This window comes from Plectropomus leopardus, chromosome 6 (assembly GCF_026936395.1).
Source record: "Plectropomus leopardus strain MGB_pleo_1.0 chromosome 6, ASM2693639v1, whole genome shotgun sequence".
Taxonomy (NCBI): domain Eukaryota; kingdom Metazoa; phylum Chordata; class Actinopteri; order Perciformes; family Serranidae; genus Plectropomus; species Plectropomus leopardus.
Window position 1 is genome coordinate 5,739,050 of NC_142181.1, and position 25,259 is coordinate 5,764,308.

Sequence of the window (25,259 nt, forward strand, 5' to 3'; positions counted from 1 at the left end):
GGTACAACCTCTTCCTTGACCTCTTCTCACCTGCTAGAGCAGCCTCTGTGATGATCTTGAGGGCCAGCTCCTCCATGGCCTTACTGTTGCACAGCTCCTCCCACGAGCCTCGAATGCCATACTGGTCAGCCAGAGCCAGCAGCTGCTTCTGATTGGGCACCACAAAGCCAATCACGTACGTCTCATCACTGCAGAGGAGCGGGAGGAGAAGAGACGTCAAGAGGGATGTCAGAGTGAAAGCAAAACAGAATAAAGTTATTAAGTGACACTGGTCTTTGTGTGTAGTCTAGCGAGTGGATGTTCGTCCGAATAAGGTGATGGAGCACAAACGTGTGCTCGTGCAAACCATCAATTCTTCTCCAAGTGAGAAATTTACCCATAAAAGGTAATGGAAATCATAACATGCCTGAGCAGAGTGTGAACAGATTAGAACCTCCAAGTATCTTTAAAACAGTATCTACTGCCCGTGCAGCATTAATATTTTAGGCCATTTCAGGCTGCAGGAATCTGTTCAGATTCTGTTGTATCAAATGGAGACGGAGGCACCGCCACCTTCAAAATCTGTTGTCAGTAGAAGTGTAATAGAAGAATCAATCTCCCTAAAAGTCACAGTCTGTCATCCACATTCAGGGAATTACCTTCAGGTTTTGTCCCAATTTGATACAATTTAGATTTATACAACATTAGAATTCATTTGGAGCCGTGTTTATGGCTATCTGATGAATGTAAGTCTAATGTTGACTTTTTTTAGGTCTTTTTAATACTCCATCACCAAGACTAGACTCCATTATAAACAGGAGCTGCTAGCTGTTCAACTTTGGACTAGCAATTCGAGCAATAACCACAACATAAAAGTTCTCGGCCATAAAATCAACCAATGAGCTAGAAGATGCTGAAAAGCTCTGTTGTCGCAATTTTGTGCGTTTTGGGTTCAAATCTGTTTTCCCAGACATCAGACTTTGGGTGGGAGACAAAATACACTCTTGATGTAATTCAAAACATGTAAACAACAACAAAAAAAAATCTTGGCATTTAACAATGAAGAAGCAAAGCCTCAACTACTTCATGGATCCTGTCACGTCTAACTGAAAACGGTCTGTCGTTTTCACAAATAACTGCAGCATTTAAAATATATAATTAGCTATCTGATGTTTCTGCTGTGCTCATTTTATGCACTGTTGCTTTGCTAGCGTTATTGATAAACAAGATCTACCAGAATCACTCTTCAGTCAATGCACTAACATACACACACAAACACACACACACACACACACACACACACACACACACACACACACACACACACACACACACACACACCTGTTGGCATAGGCACAGATGTTGTCGACCAAAGGGCAGTTCTTCAACATGGCCTCCACCTTCCCCAGGGAGACGTACTCTCCTGCCTGCAGCTTCACCAAGTCTTTCTTACGATCTGGAAACACAGCAGAGACAGCTGCCTGTGATAACCTGTACGTCCATGTGCACATCCATGAGTGTGGATATGTTTGTATTACTTGAAAAAAAGAAAGTGGACAAGCTGGGGAAGGGCCCATTTTCCACTGAACTGTGTACATCTGAGTAGTGTCATCTAGATAACAGAGAAAATTTTGGGGGTTGTGGTTGACTAAAGTAAACAAAACTGTTGAGTAATTCTGGGAAGGGAGGTACAATCTGATTTGTTAAAAGGCTCCCTGTCAGACTGATGGATGAATGTGGAGCAGAGAGGTTGTCTGGAATCTTTTTTTTTTTTTTTTTTTTAAATGTAGGAGCATCCAAACCAGGGCAGATTACCCAAAGTGGTTATCTACTTTTTACTTTCATCCACTTCTCCATTTAACATCCACCTCTCCTCACCAATTATCTTGAGGCACCCGTCTTGGTGGAACTCTCCAATGTCTCCTGTGCAAAACCACCGCTGGCCGTTTTCATCTACAAAGAAATCTTCTTGGTTTTTCGCCTCATTCTTGTAGTATCCCATGGTTACGTTGGGTCCACCAATCAGAATCTCTCCTCTTGGATGTGGCATGTCAGTGCTACGGTAACCACCTGAAAGCAGGGTTTGAATTCAGTGGATTGCAAGTGAAAATGCAATGAAATAAATCTTCACATCTGACAGCATGTTAACTCTGAACTCTTTTCTGCTCTGCACACCAAGCAGGCAATAAACTCAACTTGATAAGCATCAAGAATTAACAGAGCGCAATAAAAATGAGTTATGATTCCTTACGTAAAAAGATGGAGGTTGTGCAGGAGTGGAAGGAAAAGAAGTATGCTTTCCTTACAAGGCTGCGAAGCAGTTACAGCGGTCCTGAAATGCCGACAGTGTCACTGGCCTTGGGAATGATTAATGGTGGATAGATTGCTAAACTCAGGAAAATAGTTGTGTGTGCATGTGATAACACGCCAGAAAGAAAGGCAACAAGGGCGGATATATGTCTAGGGATTCTCGTGGGTAGTATAATGTAACACTCTTTGCACTTTTTAATTAATTCATTTGATCAGTGATCATTAATATAAAATGCCAATACAGATAATTGTCAATTATCAGTTAGGCTGATAATCTGTTGACCCCTACTTTGTAGCCAGTCCCCTCAGTTAAAAAAAGTAATCCAATGTTGAAATCTGAGTGAAATTGGCAGGATAAGAGCTAATTAGCTAAATAGATGAGGTTGCATAAGGTTTCGTTGTGATGTGTTCAAGGTCCGCTCAATGATATGATTATTAGGAAAAGGTAAATAAACTGTCACCATGATGTGTTCAGATGTAACATCAAGAAAAAGAAAATTTGGTATTTGGTGAGAAACTTGAATAATACACTTGTTTGGGTGAGAAATTTGTTTCCCAGCAATATACGGACATGGATAGTGGAGCTGGAATTACAACCTGTTAAACGTCCTATAATGAGCTGTAATCACCTTAAAATACAAAATTAGATCTGCTGATGCCAAGATTTTTTTAAAGTAAATATTTAAATTAAAATACAACAATTCATTTCTTAATCACTAAAAACATGACTGAAAGTGACAGTAAAATCACTTCTGTTAAAAACATACTGTATTGTCGCCTTGTCTATCCACCAAATAATAGTAAAGTATCAATAATGGCATCGAGAAGGACTCAGATCGTTAAGGAGTCTTAATAATGATTTCAATTTAAATGAAAATTAGTGATCCCCATCCCTATATACATATGTCCCTGTGAATTCATGTTACACTGTATAATTTCATCATGGATTGTGTGTGTGTGTGTGTGTGTGTGTGTGTGTGTGTGTGTGTGTGTGTAGCTCCTCTTCCCAGTCTCACTCACCCTCCACCCAGTCTTTGAGCTTGATCTCACAGCAAACCAGCGGCCCTCCCACTCTCCCAGTGCTGTAATCCCACACTAGAACAGACAACACACACACACACACACACACACACAAACACATGAGATCAAGAAGCATCAAGGCAGTACATTTAATACCATAGCAACACGACCTCACGTGTTCCCTCGCCATGGAAACCCCATCCCAAAGGAATTTCCACAAAACCGTGTTTTCCTGGCTCAAATGACCGCAGCAGAGAGTGACGGGCAGCAAGTTGCTCTGTTTGTTTATCTTTCCTGGGAAAGCCAGGGAGTTTTTCCTTTTTTTGACATACATGTTGGCAAAGAAAGCCTAGACATGAGCTTAATCATTCAAAAATATGATTGCGACAGCCATCACCAACACAGATATGTGTGGCATTCTTTTACGCAAATTATTATAAGATAAGATTCCCGTTTACGAGAAGCTGTAACGAATGTCTGCGTTTTTGTGGGAGACAATCATTTATACTAACAACTTGACATTTCCACGTCTCACTTTAATGGTTGTGCAACAGGCTAAAAACTTTTTGCTAACAGGGTTCACAGTGTACAACAGTGAGGACTTGTTGCTTTGTTTTTTCCACATCACTGTCTTCCTGTTCTAAACAGATAACCTACTCCCTCCTCTGTTTACTACAGCCCACGCACAATATATCCACTTATTATTTTCCTCTCATCTATTTTCCCATCCCTGCTGCAAAAAACTATCTTTCCATCTTCATATCACTTGGAAACTGTCGTTTTCCAAGTAACTTCCCACATTTGCTCAATAATGTGCCACTTTCCAGTTAATGAAACTTCATTTAGAGTTACTTTCATTTCATTTCATTTCCTTAATGTTGATTTATTGCTGTCCTCTTACATTGAGTTATTGCAGAAAAACAAGGCTAAGAGTCTCTGTGACATGGGCCGAGCAGTGCACAAGTGAACCTTAATTTGTGTTGTCATTTTCAGCCGTAACTTTAACGTTTAAAGATATGTAGTTAATAGTTGGTCCTATCTGACATCTTTGATAAACCACAGTACTCGTTAAGAAGCGAAAGCCAAAGCAAAACACATTTTAACCACCTAAAAAGACTATATTAGTGTACACTATATTTAATTTTTTTTAATGTAGGCAGTGGTAGTGGCTGTTTTGTAAATGGAGTCTGGTGGCTTTGAGAAAGCACCTTCAGTTTCCCATCAGAAAGGGCCGACTGACGGAAAAGTAAAGGGGTGAAAATGTAGTTAATATAGCTAATATTGGTTTTTTTTAGGTGGGCCTTTTTTAGGGATCTTAAAGCTAACCAAATGCTCAGCTTTGTTTCATTTCATGCCGGGGATTTATACCCAGAAGTTATTGTAAAGAGAAACTTTTTTTTAAAAAATTTGATATATGATGTTTATTATGGCCACCGTCTAAGTTTAATGTATTACCATGTTAACGTTTGTACAAACATGACAGCTGAGGCAAATGGGAAGGTCATTAGTTTCTTTAGTTATTGGATATTCCAGAATATTTTAATTATTATTAGTTAAATTAGTTTTTCTTTAACCATATCCTATGTTATGACTCTCAGCACTGCTTACGCTCGCTAATGGTTCCAGCTCCGCAGGTCTCCGTCAGGCCGTATCCCTGACCCACCGGGCAGCAGAAACACACATTCATGAAGCGTTGCGTGGCGGCTGAGAGTGGCGCTCCACCCGACAACAACACTCGCGTCCGACCTCCTAGTAGAGAGCGAACTTTCCTAAACACCAGCCTGGATAGATAAAGAGAAATCATTGGTAGATTAACAGTTGAGTAGGAAATAAGTATGTGAACCTGAGATTAACAATAACGCATTCTTTATATCACTTATCAAAGTGCCAATGTAAGAGCTCATCTACACACTTGTCACATAGCGGTGTGCTGTATCCTTTGGCCAGCTGCTCCAGTTTGTAGTTGTATGCCAGAATGAAAAGTGTTCTTTGGACACAGCTCATCTCCTCCACCTTGGTCATCACATTTTTATAGATTCGGTCCATGATCTCCTGGAAGCAGAGGGGGACAGGGACGGACGTTAGATAAAGGGAAAGAACAAAAAGTGATGAAATGAAGGTTGACACGATGAACTGAGCAGGGGCACTATGTAAGGCAGAAGAAGACAAAATGTAGGAGATGAGAGATAGAAAAATGAGGAGGGAAACATCAGACACAATGCCATTGCAGAGAAAGACAGCCAGACATTATAGGAGGACAAGATAAATGTTTGTCAGTATTGGTCCATTTTTGTAAAAGTAAGAGATATGAGGTGCAGCACAGTTGCATTGCCACAGCAGCTCCTAATATGAGGCCCAGCCAGAGCTGGGAGTGGAGATTTTGCCAATTAAAACAAAAGATATGGATCTGAAGTGCAGAGAGGCAGTACATGTTGACTTAAGGAGGTCAAAACCAAAAAAACATTTTGGATATATTCCAGGTTTGCTATCTTTTAGAATAATTTCCTTTTTATTGGGATGGTTAAAACAAGGCTTAAGGAAGCTGAAGTTACAGTAAGTCTCTTAATCCAGCTCTGGATGTACCTGCTATCACCCACTCTCAGAGAACAAGAGGGAGTTTTTTTTCACTCAATACAAAAAAATGTCGATGCTCAAGTCACTACATTATAAATTTAAGAGGGTCAGAGCTCGTAAAAACCAGAACTCGCAAAGAACAGAACAGAGCAACTCTTCTGTATACAAGTCCAGAGGAACAAAGGTACAATGTGGAACACACATGCTCTTCAATTTGGTTGCATAACAGCATGTCTCCCCAATGGACTACTCTCAACAAGTGACCTACAAAAACCAAAGGGACCAAGGGAATCTCTGGGTATGTTCAATAATAAACAGAAGTGAACTGTAGTAAACTTCTTCCATCCAAAATGTTAGGCATAAGGCCACAGCTGATATCATTTAGTTTGGCTATTTTTTGGGGAAAGTACAAAGTTGGCAAGAATGACTGACACTGTAAAAGTAATTGAAGTAACACAAAGTGAAGCTGAAAAATGACTTGATAAAACTGCATTTAGTATCTCCAATGTAAAACCAACATAATTATTAGAGTTAGCTTTATTTCCACATCATCATTATTTACTTTTTGCTTTGTTTTGGTTTTACAACTAGGTCAGGTCAGGGTTTGGCCTATTTCACGTTGTGCTTCATGGTTCGCTTCCCAGATAATATCCTAATCAACTGACTGCTGCCTCACTATGTCGCCTTTCGGTTTTTAACTAATCCCCAAACCCCTTTTTTCAGTTGAAAAGTAATGTAGTATGTGGGTATTTAGTGGTGTTGATTGATTCAGGTCCAACTGTTGTCATTTGAGTACAAAGTATTACAATTCTACATATTATGTCTAAATATGCATAGTGACTGCCCTCTAAAGGCTGAAACCTGGCTATTGCAGCTACATTGTTATTGGTTGATCTTGCATCACCAACAAAGCCCTGTCGCTGCCCTCTTAACAACTAACTACTTTGTGTATGTCTGGGTGGCAGGGAGGTGCTGTGGATCAAGAGGCGGCATGATTGAGTGAGCATCCCATCCCTGCCCATTTTTGAGACTTTTTTTTCACATGCCAGGGAGGAGGCACTCAAACCAAAAGTCGGGGCTTTAGTTATGTATGGACATAGTGGTGTAAAGAGGGTCACATGCGTGTTTCATAGTGTAAGATGAGATTTTTTTAATGAAATTTTGAAATGAGGACAGTTCATATGAAGAAGGGGAAGAATGTCAGATGAGATTTATTTTGGTTAAGTTTTATTTTATTTGGTAGATATTTGTTTTCTGATTTATTTAGACAACTAAGTTAATTTCATTAATACTAAATTCATATAGTATATTGACTAATTTGCTACCACTTTAAGTTAAATATAAGGAACCGTTTAATGTGGTGCACCTTCCCTTTAAGGGCAAGGACTGTTCAGATCACGGAGTGATATAAGTTGTGTGTGTTGAGTTGAGATGAGTTAATGAAGCAGGCATTCAAAAAGAGACGTAGAAACCAAGGAGACATCCCCTGTGCTTTTCTTACTCATAGCCCTTAGGTAGTTCAACCTTTAAAGTCAGGGCTGGAAGAAGGCAGCCTTACAATAGCAGCACTGGAGCCGAGTGTTTTCTTACAATGACTATACTAAGCTCAGGTTAGGTTAGGACATGAGAAACTGAATGCCTGTTTGAGTCAGGCTCAGTTACTGATCTCTTAGAATCGAGTTGGGTTTGTAAAGAAACATATGCAGCCTAAGTTACATCATAGTGTGTTTGGTTCTCTGCATTTAGAATAAAGTGGCTTCATGAAAGTGAATTATGTATTTTGTGTGTATTTGGTTTGGATTGTTTAGTGCAGGATAAAGTGGATAAAGTGAGACAAACTGGTGGTAGGAAATAGACTGTGCTGGGAACAGCAATTACAAAGGAACTGGTACTATTTTGTTTCTTGGCTAGAACACTGCTGCATGCCAAACTTGGTTTTTAAGATTCCTCCTGTCAAAGGGACTGCAGCTGAAAGAACTAAAACCCACAGATCAAGAACACTTCATCATCCAGATCGGCCGTGTCTTCAAAAGCTGGACTCAAACTTAAATGGGGAAAAGGGCAAAAACCAAAAACAATAAAAAACAGCTGGTCCCTGTGCGTGTGTATATGTGTGTGTGTTTGAAGCCAAAGCAGTGAGAGAGGAAGTCTACACAGGATTCATGCAGCAGCCCGTCGTCATATCACAGCAAACAGTTTGTATGTGTGTGTGAGTATGTGTGTATGAGTGTGTGTGTCGTGGGGATAACCACATGGGGCTTTCTCACGTTCTGTTTACAGCTGTGAATGGTTCCAGACACTGGGGCCCTCTGGCCTTTACACTACGACCACTGGGAGATGGGGGGTGGGGGGTGGAGCTGAGCTCATGGTGTGAGAGAGAGGGAGAATACAGCAGCGAGGGCGTATTGTCTCCAACCAGCCGGCATACAGTCTAGCCAGCATGAGCAATGGAAATATAATCTCTAATCATCAAGGGCTTAATCATTTCAAATTTCTTTGTGGCAGCGGTTAAAGTTTCGTCATATCTTTGTACATTTTATATTGACCGATATAAAAACATCACGATTCAAATTTGAGGCTTTGATATTAGGAAACATACAGAGAGGACAGTCGCAAAGCTTGTAACTTTGTGAACTTTATTCAGAGAGCCCATCATGATGCACTTAATGGTCTCCTTCCCAGAATCTTAAACTTGCTGCAGAACAAAGTTGTTAATATATAACTAACATTATATCTTTTTATAAAGTTGACACGGTGAACTTTTTAGCAAACGTACAAAGTGCTTTGAATTGTCTTGTTGTTAAAAGGTGCTGCACAAAATACATTTTTTCTCGGCCTTGCCTTAACATTCATTAAGTTTTCGTCCTCCTGGTGAATTCAAAGGAATATTTCACCATCAAAATGACCATTTGTATACCAGTTACTCACCCCTTGTTAACCCGAATTTGTGAGAAAATGTATGAAAAATTTAAGTCATAGAAGTCCACGTTTAACAACATTCATTTGTTTAAGACTCCATTGAGAAAAACAGTAATTTTACCTCCCTGAACGCAGGAGCTGCTGGTCTACCTCTGCCTCGATCAGTTAGTTTGTGTTATTGTGTGACGTTGCTGAATCCAGTTCAACTTTGCTGTTGTTACACCCAGACCTCTTTAACTCCAGTTCATCAATAATTTTTCGCTCTAGGCATGAGAGAAAAACGTTTTCTATACAAATTCAACAGCTGGATGATAGATTGAGTCAGTGATGGTCATTTTGGGGATAAAGTATTCTTTTAAGTTCATTATTCACTCTCCTTTTCTCTCTACTACCTGAGGGGAAAACCTGACTAGATGCTAAAAATGCTCCACTATGTTCACTAGCTTGTCACTAAATTTGTCTGTCTATTGTTTGGTGCTGAGCAGCATACTGTGAGGTTTAGAGCTAACTCACTAAAACCTACTGATGCTTGAAATTAGTTTGACGAGGGCTGTGATAGTGAATTAAAAGTTGCAGGCTATAAAACCAAAGCACTTACCTGAAAGATGCTAAAAACAATTATTAGCTGGAGGGAACTGCTGAGTCACATACACGGAGTAATTTGATGCATTATCCATATAAAAATATTAATTATAGCAGGTTTAATTTTTTGAGCGGGACTGTCCATCAACCATATTGACGACTGTGTGGACTCTCTATTAGAAGAAATTGTTGGACTGCACACTTTTATCTCACACTGTGAGATTAACTTTTGTGTTTTCTCCTTCTTGAACTAATAAAGCATTTAAGAAGGTTTGAGCACCCACTCTGCTCTTTCATTGACAAAATAAATACAGTTATGGTATGTTTTGAGTAAAGACCATCCTGGTGTCATCGTCTCTGTGATGGATTAATCACTCAAATGTACTTCAAAGACAAGCAGGACTAGCCAAGCTCAAATATTTGAGTCCTGACATTGTTTTGTGATGAAGAGCAGAAATTGGCCAGTAGTAGGAAGCGGAGAATATTTACGCCACGGAGTCCAGCAAATCCTCCAGGCCGACTGGACTCCGTCGCTGCTACTACACAGCTGGACTACGAACAAAGCGAAATCTGACCTGCTGCCAGACAAGGCCAAACTGCATTATTTGAAACACAGACTTATGGGAGAGTGACTCAATGATAGTGTAAAGGTTAAGGCTTCTCAAACGTTCTGTCTAGTGCATAGTGTTGTGCTGAGTGTGTTGTTTTGACGTACCGGGACAGCTGCCATCAGAGAGGGCTGCAGGACGCTGGTGTCTCCTTTGCTTCCTTTCTTGATCTTGGTTGACTTTGAGAGGGAAAAAAGAAGCAACATCACAACAGTAGTCGCACATATCAGATTTGGAGCATCTCAGTTCAACTCAGACCTGACATCTATTTTTCAAAAGAAATCACTTTTCTATCAAAGTAAATATTTACATTTGACAGGCTGAAACCACTACATTTTTTAAAATTGTTGATCGAAAAATTGCGATTATCAGAGTAGTTGTTGATTAATCTTCTGGTCATGGACAAATCGATTAACGGACGAATATTTTTTACTGTGATCCATTGGCAATCTGGTGCCAGGTGGGACGCATTTGACTACATATTAATACATACAGTACATAATGCATATATAAAACATTTGTAGATAAAAAATGATAAATAAAAAAAGCTCCCTGAGGTTTGATAAACGTTCCTCCCATGCTGACACTTTCTTTGCACTTTTTAATGAATTAATTTTATTGGCAATCATAAATGCAAATACAGACAATCGTCAAAATGCCAAATATTGGTCCCAATAATCGGCCATGCCATGTAATCTCTCAACCCTTAGTCATTACATCTACATTACTAATCATTAATGTACCAATAGTCATATACAATATTGTGTATCCAGATATAGCCTAAAAATATCAAACTATAACTTTCAGCCAATATCACCAGATCAAATATAGTATCATCAGATATTAACAGGCTCTTAAATGCTTCAGGATTTTGAAATGTCATAACACAAGCAACCATAGGAGGTTGAAAATTTGTTACAAAGTTATGGTTTGAGCAAATTTTTTGTGTTAACAGCAGTAAACACAGAGGTTCGATAACCAGCACTAGCCATCGGGCTGCACAGATTATATTATGTTTTTTATGAAATGCAAAAATATTCCAGTTCCAGTCTTATGTTACCTGGTCAGCTAGAGTCTGAGGTGAAGAATAGCCGATCCTACAGCCGTGAGAAACACATACGAGCTCTGCACTGAGCTCCAGTACATGGGCGAGAGGCAGGTAGCCAATGTAGGTGTCCTCCTCACTGTGAAGACAAAGACACTCCATGAGACATGCTCTGAAAGTACTAAGTGCAGTCTCATTGAGGCATTAGCTGTAGTTAATTTCATAAAGCTGAATAAATGTAATGTAATTTACACATGTACAATTTACTGTATATATCTGCAATTCAAAGGTTGGAGGAGGTTTGCAGGGTTCCTGCGGATCCTAAAAAAAAAGCCCTAAAAGGCATTTAATTTATTAATTTAAAAATAAGATCTCAATTGGTATTAAATTGACTTACATTATTCTTAAGTCTTAAAAATGCTCAGACCGGAAGTAGGATTTTTTTCTAACGTTGCACTATAAAATGTCAAAATAATTACAATCATTTTTGATAATAATAATATGTGTGTTTTTTTTGTTAAATAATTTAATAAATTCCTTTTCTTAAACTTATCACTATGGGAATCCAAGCAGTTGAAACTCACATGCAGATCGAGATACACAAAATTGCCCAGAAAACTGGCTATAAATGTCAGATATTTCCCACTTCTGTTGTTCTGTTGTTCTGTTTGTTGTTTGTTTGGTTTTTTTTTTAACATTTGACGTAGATAATCAAATTTTCACTGGAGAAAAAAGGGCATGTTTGATGTTACAATAAACATTTGTTCAAATAAAATTGTCCTTTAATTTTAGTTATTAGAAAATTGGTCTTAAACTTAATTCCAAGTGGCATTAAAAAAAGTCTTAAAAAGATCAAAGCTGCATGAACCCTGGGTTTATCACCATGTTAGTTAATACCCAAAGGAAAACCATCATTTTCATCAAAAGTCTGATTAAGATTGCAACATCCGTAACTCCTCTAACCTCCATCATTCTCCCCCCAACTCCCACCCCGTTCTTTCCTCCACTCATCCTCAACTCCCCTTCTACTGCATTTCCTCCCACCCCCACCCCGTTCCCCAGAGAGACGGGTCATTTTTTGTTTTAATGTAAACATTTTTTTGCTGTATGATGGCCCTAGATGGCTGACTCATACTTGTGCACGTGCTTAGTCGACATGGAAGCCCCAACTGAGAAGTTAGTCTGAAAGAGCATTTGGCAATTTTCCTTAAACGCAGTGCTATCGCTTAACCTTGCAGCCGACAGCAAATAGCCGGCGACAGGAGATATAGGTAAGAGAGGAGAGAAACTGCAGAGAAGAAGAATTTAATGTCCTCACTGTGCTGATATAATGCATTTAAACGGCTTATCTCCTTTTCAGATACACTGAGCTGAGGAAACATTTTCAGGCATAAAGTGGATTTAGGTGCATACAGCACCATGCTCACTTTGGGCAAACTGTAGTAGTGATAGAGATGAGAAGGCAATAGTGTGTAATTAAGCTCACAACAGTAATGTAAAGCTCAACTCCCACAAACTCCAGCAGTTAAATGGCACAGTTTAGATTAAAGAAAAAGGTCAACATTTTGGAACACACTGAATTGCCACAAGTAAGATAATTAGATAATTTTTTGCCACTTTTTTGTCATTTTTTGTCCCTTTTGGACAGAAGCCAGCTGTATTCCCTTGTTTCCAGTCATTATACCAGACTAAGCCAAGCAACTGCTGGTTATAGCTTCTTGATTTGTCTTACAGATATAAATCTTCACATCTAACTTTTGGAAAGAAAGCGAAGAAGCTTTTTTTTTTTTTTTGTGTGTGTGTGTGTGTGTGTGTGTGTGTGTGTGTGTGTGTGTGTGTGTGTGTGTGTGTGTGTGAGAGTGCCAATACAATAACCGTTTTGACACTTTGAGGAATATCGTTTTTGTTGCAAAACCTTGAGTCAAACAAGCAGCCGTACAGGAACTTTGCCTAAAAAAAATACAGTCTAAAACTGACAAAATCATGATATTCAGGAACTTTGTTATCAAACACAAAGTAAACTCCACAGCAAATCTGACCAAACACTGTTAGAAATGTCCTCGACGTATAAAGTCTTACTTAACCCTTTGAAACCTGGGGTGTCATCACTTTTCTTGTGTGGCTTTCAGATGCCTTTCACAAGTATTTAAACCTTTGAACCCAGAGCAAATAGGTTTTATTTCTTTCAAAACCTCGGGGAAAAGGAAATAAGTAACTTTGTAATAAATGTTTCACAAATTGCAAGAAAGTAATTAATTTAAAATAAATAAGTAAGCTAAGGAGTTATAATTTTTGAGCACTCTTGTAGGCCATCCCAGTGTTTTTTTCTTCTTTTTAACTCCTTTTTTAAAAAAACTACTATTCAGGTAATTCTTGTACTTTTTTACTTATGTTGGTGTTATTTCCTTGCTGTCTTCCCATGTTTTTGAAAGAAATCAAGCCAATTTGCTCAGGTTTCAAGAGATTAAGTGAGACAGTGCATACAGTCAAAAAAGTACTGAAATTTGTCTTATACATATATCACATTTTTTTAACCTACGATAAAGATTATTAGATATGTATGTATTGCCTACCAGAGGTTGGGTATCCGCTCGGCCATGCCCGTGATGCCAGCGATGATGTTGCTATGGGAGATCATGACGCCCTTCGGTATGCCTGTGGATCCGCTGGTGTACATGATGACAGCGATGTCTGAGGGCAGCGGCTGCTTACGCTCACGTGCTGCTGTAATGAGAATGTCAAAGCACACACACACACACACACACACACACACACACAAGCATGCATGAATACCATAAAACTGCATTACTGTAATAGCTTGTAAAATTGAACTTCGATGAGTGTATATTGTATTTACATACACAGACTAAACTATAACAGAAAAAAAATGAATCAGTGTTTATACATTGTCCACACAGACAGATTGTTGGAACAAAAGTCCGTCAGATTGAAGAGAGGGAAATGCAGTGGGTGTTAAAGGCCGAGGAAACATTTAAAAGTGTGTAAAAGTTGAAACACATGGATGGAAAACAGTCAGCTGTGATATTAAACAAGCAGGCCCCTCTTGGCACGCTGAAGAGTTTTTGTCTAACCGTGCTCGCCAAAAGCACAATCTACAATCATCCTTTCACTCTCGCGCACTTTTGTCTATCCTTTGTTTCCCTGTCTCTGCTCTTTCATCTACTCCTGTCTGACACTCTTTATCTCACTTAATCTAATCTTAATCTCTCCTTCTTTACTCTTTAATCTTTATTTTCTCTCTTATCAGAACTCAAACTGCGTACATTTGGTGGGCACTATGTCATCTTCAGTTAATCCTTATTTTTGTGTGTTTCTGTGTGTGACTTCCCAGTCACCTTGCAGGCCTAAATCGTCTTTGATACTGTATCCATGCATGTTTTCAAGAACCCTTTAATGCAGTTACTCTAATACAGATGTATTAGGCTGTGGTGCAGACTAGTGCGTACTACGTGTCGTCCAACCACATCTGAAGGCACGAGTGTGTGTGTAGCTTTTCCTAACAGCCACACACGAAGATAGGGAGAAAAAAAATCCTGCCATTAAAAAGAGGGATAAGTTGCAAAAAAATGCACAAATGGGTATAACATTACACACTTACACAATCTTTCTCCATATGAGAAAGTGACAGAGGTAGTTGTGTAACGAATGAAAAAGGAGAGACAAGTAGTTTAATCCTCGGTGGAAGAAGTAACAAATGACATTTTCTGTCATTACTGTAACAAAGTCATTTTTGGACCCAGTATTTTACATACATATATATATATAAATATATATATATATATATATAATTAATAAGTTTACGTCCTTATGGGCTATTGTTAGCATTACTATTACATGACTTTGACTTTTTATGTAACTTTTATTTCTGTATGTAATTATAATGGGCGGCACGGTGGTTCAGAAGGTCAGGTATGGAGTTAGCATGTCCTCCCTTTGTCTGCCCCCACCATGAAAAACATGTACTTAGGTTAATACCCCTGTTGGTGCTCCTGACAAAGACATTGCAGAAGATCTGGATATGGTCCCCAAGCGCTGCACTCGGCTGCACTCGGCTGCTCACTGCGCCGTAAAAGATGGGTTAAATGCAGAGGATGAATTTCGCTGTACAGTGAATTCTTCTTCATTTTATTAATGTCAAACCTGGCATCCTGCCTCCTCCGAGGGTCACAATGGAAATAAGCCTGCGCTTTTATTGTTTACATCCTGGACGATTGTAGATGTCATGACGAGATGTAGAAGTCCTCAGATAAAGCAGTTTTATGTTTATTTTATGATTGTTAAATCTATCTATCTATCTATCTATCTATCTATCTATCTATCTATTGAGGTTTAAAATCAAGATGCCTTATCAAATCCAAGAATTTATTTGTTGAATGTTTCATGAAATAAAGGATTATTTTTTCATGAAACAAGACATTCATGTGTTTCTGGGCCTCCTGTAAAGATCAAATCAGTTTAAAGAAGGAACAAAACCATTTGGTGGTTTGCCCGGCTTGCAGCAGTGTACTTTTCGTTCCTCTATGTTTAGCACTGTGTGGAACAAAAACAGAACAAAAATGACAAACCAAACAGACGATGAAGGGGAAGCAAAGGAGAGGAGAGTAAATCACATTTCAGTCACAAGGGGAGCATCTTTCCTCTTCCTCTTTTTCTTTGACTCGGATATGAGACATGTAGGAGTGTGCGCTCTGAGAGTTGATGTCATGTGAAGTTAACAGTGCTTGACCCTCCCCTATATCCCTGTGCTCCATCCTCCCTTTCCTAAACCGACTTCCTTCTCTCTTTATCTGCACATGACACTACCAGCTTCTCTTGTTTTGGGTCAGTCGGTTCAAGGGGGCCACAAGAAAAAGGGCGAAGAGGTTTTCCTCATCTATCCAGTCCACTAAGTGAATAAGCATCGAGTGAATCGACCTTAATCTGACACAGATGTGAGCACTTCCTTATTCACATGACCTAATGGGACTGATATCAATCCGCCCCCAAGAAAAAACCCACCATGACCATCCCATTAAGAGCGGGACTCTGTGTTACTAACCTCTAAGCTACTGAAACAACAGAGATGCACGGTATATAACACTTGGGTGAAGAATTAGATTTAATAAGTTGATGCAACAGGAAGAGATGACACTGACATTTTTGATTTAGTGTAAGGAGAAGGCGATCTTAAGGTTAAGGTGGTTGGAGCCGACTGCTTTCAAATACTTTTACAATAAATAATTGAATATTTAAAATACATGAAGGTCCTTTAACCCTTTGAAACCAGGACTGACCAGGGATGTAACGATTCATCAAACTCACGATTTGATACGATTCACAATACTGGGTTCATGATACAATTTTCTAACGATTTTTTTAAATACAAAATGAGATTACAGAAAAATTTTGACTGAAAAATATTCTAGTAATTATTTCAAACAAAAATTATACAAAATGCTGTATTGTCTCTTCTTTGTTATATCAAATTAAAGAATTCCTTATTATTTCTGAGGCACTCTCTGTGGCTCTTGTACTTGTTTGGGCGAGCAGGTTTGCAAATGCGCTTGTCAGAGTGGTTTGGCCGTAGCTGTCGTTAAGGAGTAACGTGCATAGGTAGGGCTGACCGGAGCTCATTAGTATGATGCCTGCTCTCATGCTGCATCATGTTAGTTGTACTATTTGTGTAGTTCAACACCCTCTTGCAGATATTGAGTCCAGGTTAATGTTTGTGTCAAATTTGAACGAATTTCCTTGAGGGGTTCTTGAGATTTCGGTACAGGCAACCCAAAAACATAATGTCTCTGGCCTTGGCTATCACGGAGTGGAGGCATAAAAAAGGCAAAGAGCAACTTGTTCCAAGAATCGCAAGAAATAATTCGATTTAGAAAGTTATTTTCAAGTTTGAAAGGATTCGTGTTACCGTTGTCAGGTCTGGCTCCCAGCTTCTGAACAGCAGCCATGTTGTGCACGTTGATGCCACGTGGATAGCCGGGCCATGAGGTCGGTGTGTTTTCCACAACAATGATATGCTGCAGCTTCGGAACTTCAATCAGGATAGCCTGACACACACACACACACACACACACGTAAGCATGAGCAAAAATATGACAAGCATCGACGTACCGCGTACACATTAGTACAGGATAAAAAAACAGGTTTCTTCTTAGACAAGAGACCAAACACCACATGGCCATCATCTTCATCAGTTACTGGGCTGAGAGAGGATGTGTGAGAATGAGCAGAGGAGCTGTGTTTACACAACCTCGATAAACGGGGACATGAATTACCAGAACACTATTTGTCTTTGCAATTTAACCTGTCCAAAATGGCTCTTAACATCCGGCACGTGCACTTCTTATTGTTATGTCTCTTTAGTAAAACTCTGCGCCTCTCCTTGTCCTCGATTAGCCCTGTCCCACTATTTCAGATTCCCCCTGGTGAATAACAGCAGCTGAAAAGTTGCCTTAATATTATTGCCGTAGTCACATAGATCAGGAACCACTGACAGACTTGGATCAGTGACGTAAACCCACCTTTGCTTTGTTTGCATTGTTTTTTTGTTTTTTTTTGCAGGAAGGATTAGAGTTTGTAGAAACATCTCAAAATGTCAAAATTTTGGCATTGTACGTTTCTCCAAACACTGAATATGTTACATTTGTACTTTATTATGTAGCGGATACGTTGAAACTTTTCTCTTCAACAATGCTGTGGTTAATGTTAGGAAAAGATCGTGTTTTGGTTTAAATGCCAGGTTTTGGAGGCATGAGGGCAGAAAAGCAGCTATGTCTCCGCAAAAACAGCTGCTCTTTGTGCCTTAAAAGCTGTTAGAAACACAGTAATAACTTGCTAAATCACAACTGGTTTTGTTGTTTGTTTAGCTCTAAAGGATTTTAGAAATAATTCCCCTTAAGGAATTTGTATTTCAAAAGTATATGAAAGCAGCAAAAAGGCAGAGCTGAGTACACTTTTGTATCTGTTTATTTATTGCAAGTAACATCGTTGATGCTATATTCAGCGTTTTCATATATTGCAGATTTCCTCGCGCAGCCCCAAAGCCTACAAAGATATGTGATATTGGGCCACACAAATATGCCAATTATCATCCATCAGTGCTTGCTATTGTTCTTTGCCTGCAGACCTACTGAACTTAACATGCACAGTTACACACAGTAAGTCTGAGAGAGAATTGGGTGAGCAATGCTGCAAATTTGAACCAGTGTAACTGCTATACTGAGGCCAAATATGAATCTGGAGTGTACATGAGGTGTCATTTCTTCTGAGACAGCTGAGCTAATGATGCTTAAATACTGCTGCTTGCTAAGAGCTTTTAAATGAATGCCACATTTCCTACAATGTTTAAATGGGTTGGTGTGTGTTCCTACCTTGAGTCTGGTTTCCAGAAGCTCTCTGCTGGTGATGATGTGGGTGACCTGAGTCTCATTCAGCCCGTGAGCAATGGCCGGACCTCCCAGTGTGGAGTAAAGGGTGACCACTGCAACACACAGCCATAACAAAAACATAAAAATTATATTTGCCTTGTTTCTTTCATATATTAAACATCAGTGGACAGTGGAGTTTTCTTGTGCTGTGTTCAGACACCTTTCACAAGAATTTAATCCTCTGAAGCCTGAAAACAATTCGATTGGTTTCTTAAAAAAAGAAAAAAACAACAACTGGTAATGAGTATCTTGACATAAGGTGCCCTGCAAACTGCAAGAAATTAGGAAAAAATGAGAAAAAGAGAATGAGCTGAAAATTTCAAGTAATTCATTTTTATTTTGTGCCTTTGATAATGGAGGTTAAAAAATATTTAAATAGCTGCTTTCTCTTGTTGAGTTCAATCTGCAGCAATGCAACTGTCATTTCAAAGAGATATAAATATAGATATAAACATAAATCAATAGCCCATGGTTTAAGTAAATCAAAGTTGAGTAATACACTGACACTTTTAAATTAAATATTTTCAGAGAAATTTTTTTGTACTGGTCATACAGTCTCAGAATAAACATGGAACTTTTTGTTTTTTCTGTGATCTGGCTAACTGTCCACAGTGACTCCATACAAGAATGCTTTTTCCCGAAATGTCAGCCAAATGTCCCAACCAAGGGCAGGGTCACGACAGAGGGCTTGAAGATGCAGTCACTATGTGACTGGCTAAGGAAATAGTTGCCATACATTGAAATAGCCCTGCAATAAATACAATCTGATCGCTCTGTCAGTCTTAAAATTGCCTTTTTTATGTGTTCACTCTGTTTGAAACCTTTGGACTGCTCTATAATATACTTACTTTACTTACTTACTTACTTACTTGTTCATTCAAACAGGTGCAGTAGAGGATACGTAGATATATAATAATAATAATAATATCTGCATTTGTGAATAATTAAATAATATAAATAATGTCTTTTAATAACAAGCTTAGGGACTGCTCCGTGTGTGTGTGTGTTTGCAGTCATGATACAGACAGTGAAGTATGTGTGAAAATAGACCATGTACGTGCACTGTCTACACCGCTCAGTCGTTCTGATTTGGCCCCTCCCTTTCTGATGACATCATCAGGCACCTCAAGAGGCCTCAGCACAGCATCAGAGCCAATAGGACACAAGCTCTCACTGCCTGACAAGCACTCTTTTGGGGATATAAACAGTATTGGTATGTGAGGGCGTGTGTGTTGTGACTAAGAGCATATTTCTGATGGAGCGCTGGTGTGTGTGCTTGCACAAATGCACCCAGGAGCATCAGTAGTTGGAGTTTGATGCCTTTTATGAAAATCAGATGTTGACTAGTCCGAGTCTTCCACATCTGATGCGGCGCATATGACACAGTTTGATTACACTGCGTTGTTTTTCTGGGCGGACCTCAGCTCATTGTATTCTTGTAGAATTTTGATCACATTTCACCAAAGACATGGACACCCGAACATTACAACCATATCTGATTGTTGAATGTGCCTTTATAAAAAAATGGAAATTAATATGTTCCCATAACAGCCTCCTGTTTACGGCAGGACCTGACTGAAGGAATTAGCTCCCATTCAGCTGCTTAAGCATTAGTGAGGTCCAGCACTGATGCTGGGTGAGAAAGCCAGGACAGGACAAATTATCTCTGTAGCTGGCTGTTTGCATAGAAGCATATGTCATGTTGAAACATATTTGTATTTAATTGTGCTCTGTCATTTGGAGACCTGCTGCTTTCTGTCTGGTACCTCAGTTTTGCTATTGTTGAGCTTAAAAAGGTTCCAGCTCATCCACCTCCTTATGTCTGCACAGCTGAGGGACATCTAAAGTTTTGTTTATTGAACAAACATGTTTTTATGGTACCTCGATCGCACAATTTTAGGGAAAGGTTAAAAATCCAATGCCTGTTTTGACTGGTGTGTAAAAACTAGACTGCCCCCTTTGAGAAGTTATATTAATATCTGTTAAATGTGGCATGCTTCAGTTAGGAGGATAGGATTGGATTCACTTTATTAAACCCCTAGGAGGGGGGCTTCATTTAAACCAACCAACTCACGTCTTTTACTTAAAGATCTTAATACGAATATGCCTCAGAGAAGTTTGATTTTGAGATAAAAAGTACAGTACAACTGGTTTGTTCAAGAGGAGTGAGAATGTTTAGAGTTGGGGGAAATAAGTAATGCCGTCCACCAAATGCTAATTTACTTTGTGGGCTCAGCATGCAGGTGATGTCTGGACTTCATAACAAGATAGTGACCAGGTGCCAGAGCGTGAGCAGCAAGCATCCTAGAGGAAACTAAAAATATTGTGGACACAGCATATAGGGAGCGAGAGTGAATCTGGTTGGATTTCACTTTCGTTGGCGATTGTGTTTACAAACAGTCACTGGTGTTTCCTGCATAGTATATCTTTAATGTAAACCCAAACAAACTTAAAAATGGTCAAACTTTGCACATCCATCATTCTGTACAGTGAAGCTCAGACACCCAAGTGACGAAACAGTAAGCGCAGCACATTTCTGAGTGGAGGCGGGCTTTTAATACATACATGGCTTTTGCTGTGTGAATAAGTGCTTCTTGTGTGCTTGTGCTCGTGTGTGTGTGTGTGTGTGTGTGTGTGTGTGTGTGTGTGTGTGTGTGTGTGTGTGTGTGTGTGTTGAAAGATTAGAAGCAAACTGGCTTCGGGTCAGCCCTTACATCTGAGAGAGACGGAAATGATAGTGCATAGACAAATGGAAAGAGAAAGAAAAAGAGGGAAAAAGTAGAAAAACACAGAGTAACGGGGTCTATAACCCTGCATCTCTACACTGACACAGACACATGGGTTTAAGGGACCGGGCTTAGTGACATCCCATTCTTGCGTCATGGAGCTCCACTGCTTCCTGCTCTGCTGCTGTGTGTGCGTGAGTGAGTGTGGATGAGGGCCATGACACCTCCAGCCGTGAGATCTAAACACCGGATTGGACTCCGGCTAGACACGCACGCACGCACGCACGCACGCACGCACACACACAAAATGCACCACAAGTCATTTTAATACAGACAAGATAACAAGTCTCTAAGCCTTCCTCAGTAGCAACAGAGTTTGCAAGCAACATAACATGCATCTTATTCTGTCTTGTTTTAACTTTTTTAGTTAAACAAATGGGTTCTTGAGGGGGTTGCTCGGATGTAACGAGCAGTCAAAACTGGACTTATGATCAGGGTTCTTGGACAAAATTTCAAAACATTTCCGTTACTTATTAAGGACTGATAGTATTTTATTATTTTTTCAGATTCAAACTCTCTTCACAAATAATTTCAGCGAGCTGGCATGCAGGAGACGGAACACCAGGAGACGATAGGCAGGTTTCCATTAACCCTCAAATTGCGCAAATTGAAATTGGAAAAATTAAAAACGCCTAATGGAAACACATCAATTGGGAAAAAAAAAACCTAAAGAAAAAAACATATATCGCAAAAAGGTTTTTACATTCACATGAGGTTGTATTTCAGGCGATTCATGAAAGTCTTACTTCCCAAAACTGCAATGGAAACACTTTTTTTTCACATGATGCTATGGCCATGAGCTTGAATACACTAGATGCATGATGCAGCAGGCACTACAAGAGGTGTTATTGCATCACATAACTCTTTAAAAGTTGAGTGCATCATCCAGAAGTTTTGAATCCACATTTCCTCTGTGAAATCATGGACTATCACCTCCCAGAAATCCCTCATAAGTGGCCTCTATAAGGGGCTTGCCTTTCTATTATCGCTCGCATAACACGCCTACGTCGCCTGGATCAGAAATACTGATGGCTAGTGCGGTGGCTGCAATCGAAATAAACGTGCTAATGTTTTGAACATCCTTCGACATGCTTCTTGGAATGTTTTTGTGACATAACATCAGTCTATGGAAACGCAGTCATCTCGCAATTGTGTTTTATGCAGATCTGTAATAAAAACCTGCCTGATGAAGAAACGTAAATAATAATAATAATAATTAAACAGAATATCCTGGTGCTGCGTTACAACAAGAGCTAGCTTTCCAGGTTTTCCATGACCGTGGGAAAACGTTATAATGTTTTTATATGACAAAAGCATCATGTAGAGAATGTAAGCTGTGTAACTGCTGCTTGTTATATCTCCTTTATTTAACTCACGTATATGATAATTGCAGAGAACTCACTGATGATGATTTGCCTTTTTACAAAAAGCTAATAAACAGTAAATATACAATGTACACACACTCGCATACACTCACACACCAAGTGTTTGAGTTCACTGGGGGCCTTTGGCTGACTCCTTGATGCCTCTGTCAACATCAGATGCTCACGTAGACTCTCTCACCCCTCTTCTGACGCCATCACCACTCACTTCTCTCCCTCTCTTTCCTCCCCTCCGTCTCTTCCTCCATCGCTCTCTCAACCTTTAACTCCTCTTTACCCCCCGTGCTGTGTGTTATCCAAAGCCTCGGGCCAGTGTTTGTGTACGCAAGAGAGAAAGACGCTTTATAAAGATGCTTTATTGGCTTGTACTTGCAGCGCATTTTAAAAAGCATGTCGGTTTAATGGAGCATTAAGTAAAGGACACAGAGAAAATGAAGGGTGCTTCAAGGACGATCGCAAAGATTTAATGGGCTTAAAGTGCTGCCACGGATGGTCATAGTGAAGAAAGTACTCTTTGGCGCAGAACTTATTAAAGAGTAAATCAGCACAGACTCCCTGAGGGCAAAAAAGCTGCTGCTGCGCTGCTCTGTGTAAAAGACTGAACATTTCAGCCATCTCTGCGGTTTAAAAGCGCTGATCTTTTAGCTTCACTATCACAAACAAAAGCAGCTTCTTCTCAAACTGAAAAACGTCTGTTTTTCCCAGATGAAAATATTGCAGATTTTCTTTTATCTACTTACAGAAATTCTGCTGTTTTTCAAAAGTCACAGTTCTTATATTGCCGCCTGTAACAGTCATTGTTGTGCTAATATTAAATCATTCATGTGAATCTGTTCACCTGAAGAAACCAAAAACTATTTTGGGGGCTGACAGGTACAGCATTTCACACTTTAGATTTGGTTTGTTACGTGAGAAAAATGATGGCTACTGTGATACAAGAAGCATTTTCCAGTACAAAAGAAGCCATTTGTCATGAGCCAGTGCACAAGTGGTGACGATGAAACGGATGGAGAAAAAAAGTCGTGGAGGAAGTGGAAAACTTATGTAACAGCAGAGCAGAAGGGACAAATTGACCTTCTTCTGTCTCAGCTGGACCCCACATGTTACGAGTTGTCCACTGCAACCACAAACATGTGCGCGTAAACACACATACACACGCACACAGAAATCGCTATAAATCAGCCTAATTCAGACACATTTGGATGCGGCTCAGTGGGAAAGACCAAACTAAAGAGAAAGTGAACTCAGAGTCACTTTTAAAGTCGCAGAATTGAAAGTACTCTATAGTGCAGTGATGCTTGAAATTTTGATGACTGAGGGCCAATTTAGGGGGCCAACATATGACTGGGGGCTGCACTTTCCACTGACGTTACTACCTGATTAACGCTTTTTAGGAGTGGGCAGTTTGATCTTTTAGTAGTGCATATATGTGAGCTACTGGAGTGAAAATATTGTAATGGAACGCAAAATGATTACTACATGTCATATTTGGGGGATGCAAAAAATGGCCTGATGGCCACATTTTGAGCAAAAATGCTTTAGTGTAAAATATGTACAGTATACTACATCATTTTCTTCTTTGCTGCTCCTATTATCGCCCATGAAAAGAAAAGTCTGCTCTACTGCAGGATACTGATTTTAACTATTAGAATTTCTAAGCATTAAAGGGGAATTACACCTATTTTGTAGCTGCTCCATAGACAATGAATGGTGAAAGATGTTGTGGATGACACCGGCTGGATTCCCATTAACCCTCAAATTGTGCAAATTGAAACTATGAATATAAAGTACGCTTAATGGAAACACATCAATTTTGAAAAAAGTTTTTATGCTCGCATGAGGTGCTACTCAGGGGGAACTAACAGAGAACTAACACTCTGCAAGTCCACAAAATCAGGCTCCCATTCATGGCCTATGGAGCAGCTGCAGACTTTATACCCTATGACGTCACAAGTTTGAGACTTTTTTGGTTTCTGGCTTCTAGAGAGAGTAGCTCATGTTCACTAATACTGTTTGAACTTTACTAGGCATTACTAGGCATCATTTCCATGGATTTCAGTGTTTTCGAGCCTTTTTAAAGCAGAATGGCAAATATCTGTCACCAAATATCCATAATGTGAAAGACTTATAGTCATGAAAAGTTGCAACTCTTCATATTCATTGATACTATGAATTGATTTGTCAGTTTAATCTGTAACTATTTTGATAATCTGTTACGTCATTTTTCAAGGTAGAAATGCTTGAAATATAAAAATGGCAAGATAGGACAGAAATGACCAGTATGTAAGAGAATAGCGCTTCTAACTGGCATGCACCTTCAATGCTGTAAATAATGTTATGACGATTTACAATTTTAAGCCTTTTTAATATTATTTTTTGACCCTTTCTCTAAGTATTACTTACACGGGAAATTGTACATGAAGCATGCCTGGGCTGCAATAAGCCACTCAGCTCGCGTCTCACAGAAGATTGCGATGTTGTTTTTCGGCCGCTGACCCAGTGATGCCAAACCGCTGCCCAGCTGTGTTGCTGCTGTGAGGACTTCCTCATAGGAGAGCCAGCAGTACTTACCCAAAACCACCTGCAGGGGGAGCGGGAGGACATGAAAGAAAAGT

General features: G+C 39.5%; 1 protein-coding gene across 4 annotated transcripts in view; it reads right to left on the reverse strand.

The window, feature by feature from the left end:
- The window catches only part of acsl3a (acyl-CoA synthetase long chain family member 3a), a 37,120-nt gene that overhangs the window by 2,427 nt on the left and 9,434 nt on the right, over nucleotides 1-25,259 (reverse strand). For 3 of the 4 annotated variants that reach the window (XM_088078584.1, XM_088078587.1, XM_088078586.1), the window contains exons 3-14: nucleotides 25,048-25,225; nucleotides 18,420-18,529; nucleotides 16,958-17,096; nucleotides 13,611-13,761; nucleotides 11,053-11,176; nucleotides 10,100-10,171; nucleotides 5,222-5,361; nucleotides 4,918-5,090; nucleotides 3,310-3,384; nucleotides 1,858-2,049; nucleotides 1,321-1,435; nucleotides 31-188 (exon numbers count right to left, since the gene is read on the reverse strand). In XM_088078584.1, coding sequence (XP_087934710.1) covers nucleotides 31-188; nucleotides 1,321-1,435; nucleotides 1,858-2,049; nucleotides 3,310-3,384; nucleotides 4,918-5,090; nucleotides 5,222-5,361; nucleotides 10,100-10,171; nucleotides 11,053-11,176; nucleotides 13,611-13,761; nucleotides 16,958-17,096; nucleotides 18,420-18,529; nucleotides 25,048-25,225 — 1,627 coding nt within the window. The remainder of the gene's footprint in view (nucleotides 1-30; nucleotides 189-1,320; nucleotides 1,436-1,857; nucleotides 2,050-3,309; nucleotides 3,385-4,917; nucleotides 5,091-5,221; nucleotides 5,362-10,099; nucleotides 10,172-11,052; nucleotides 11,177-13,610; nucleotides 13,762-16,957; nucleotides 17,097-18,419; nucleotides 18,530-25,047; nucleotides 25,226-25,259) is intronic. The other variant, XM_088078585.1, reaches the window with a different exon arrangement.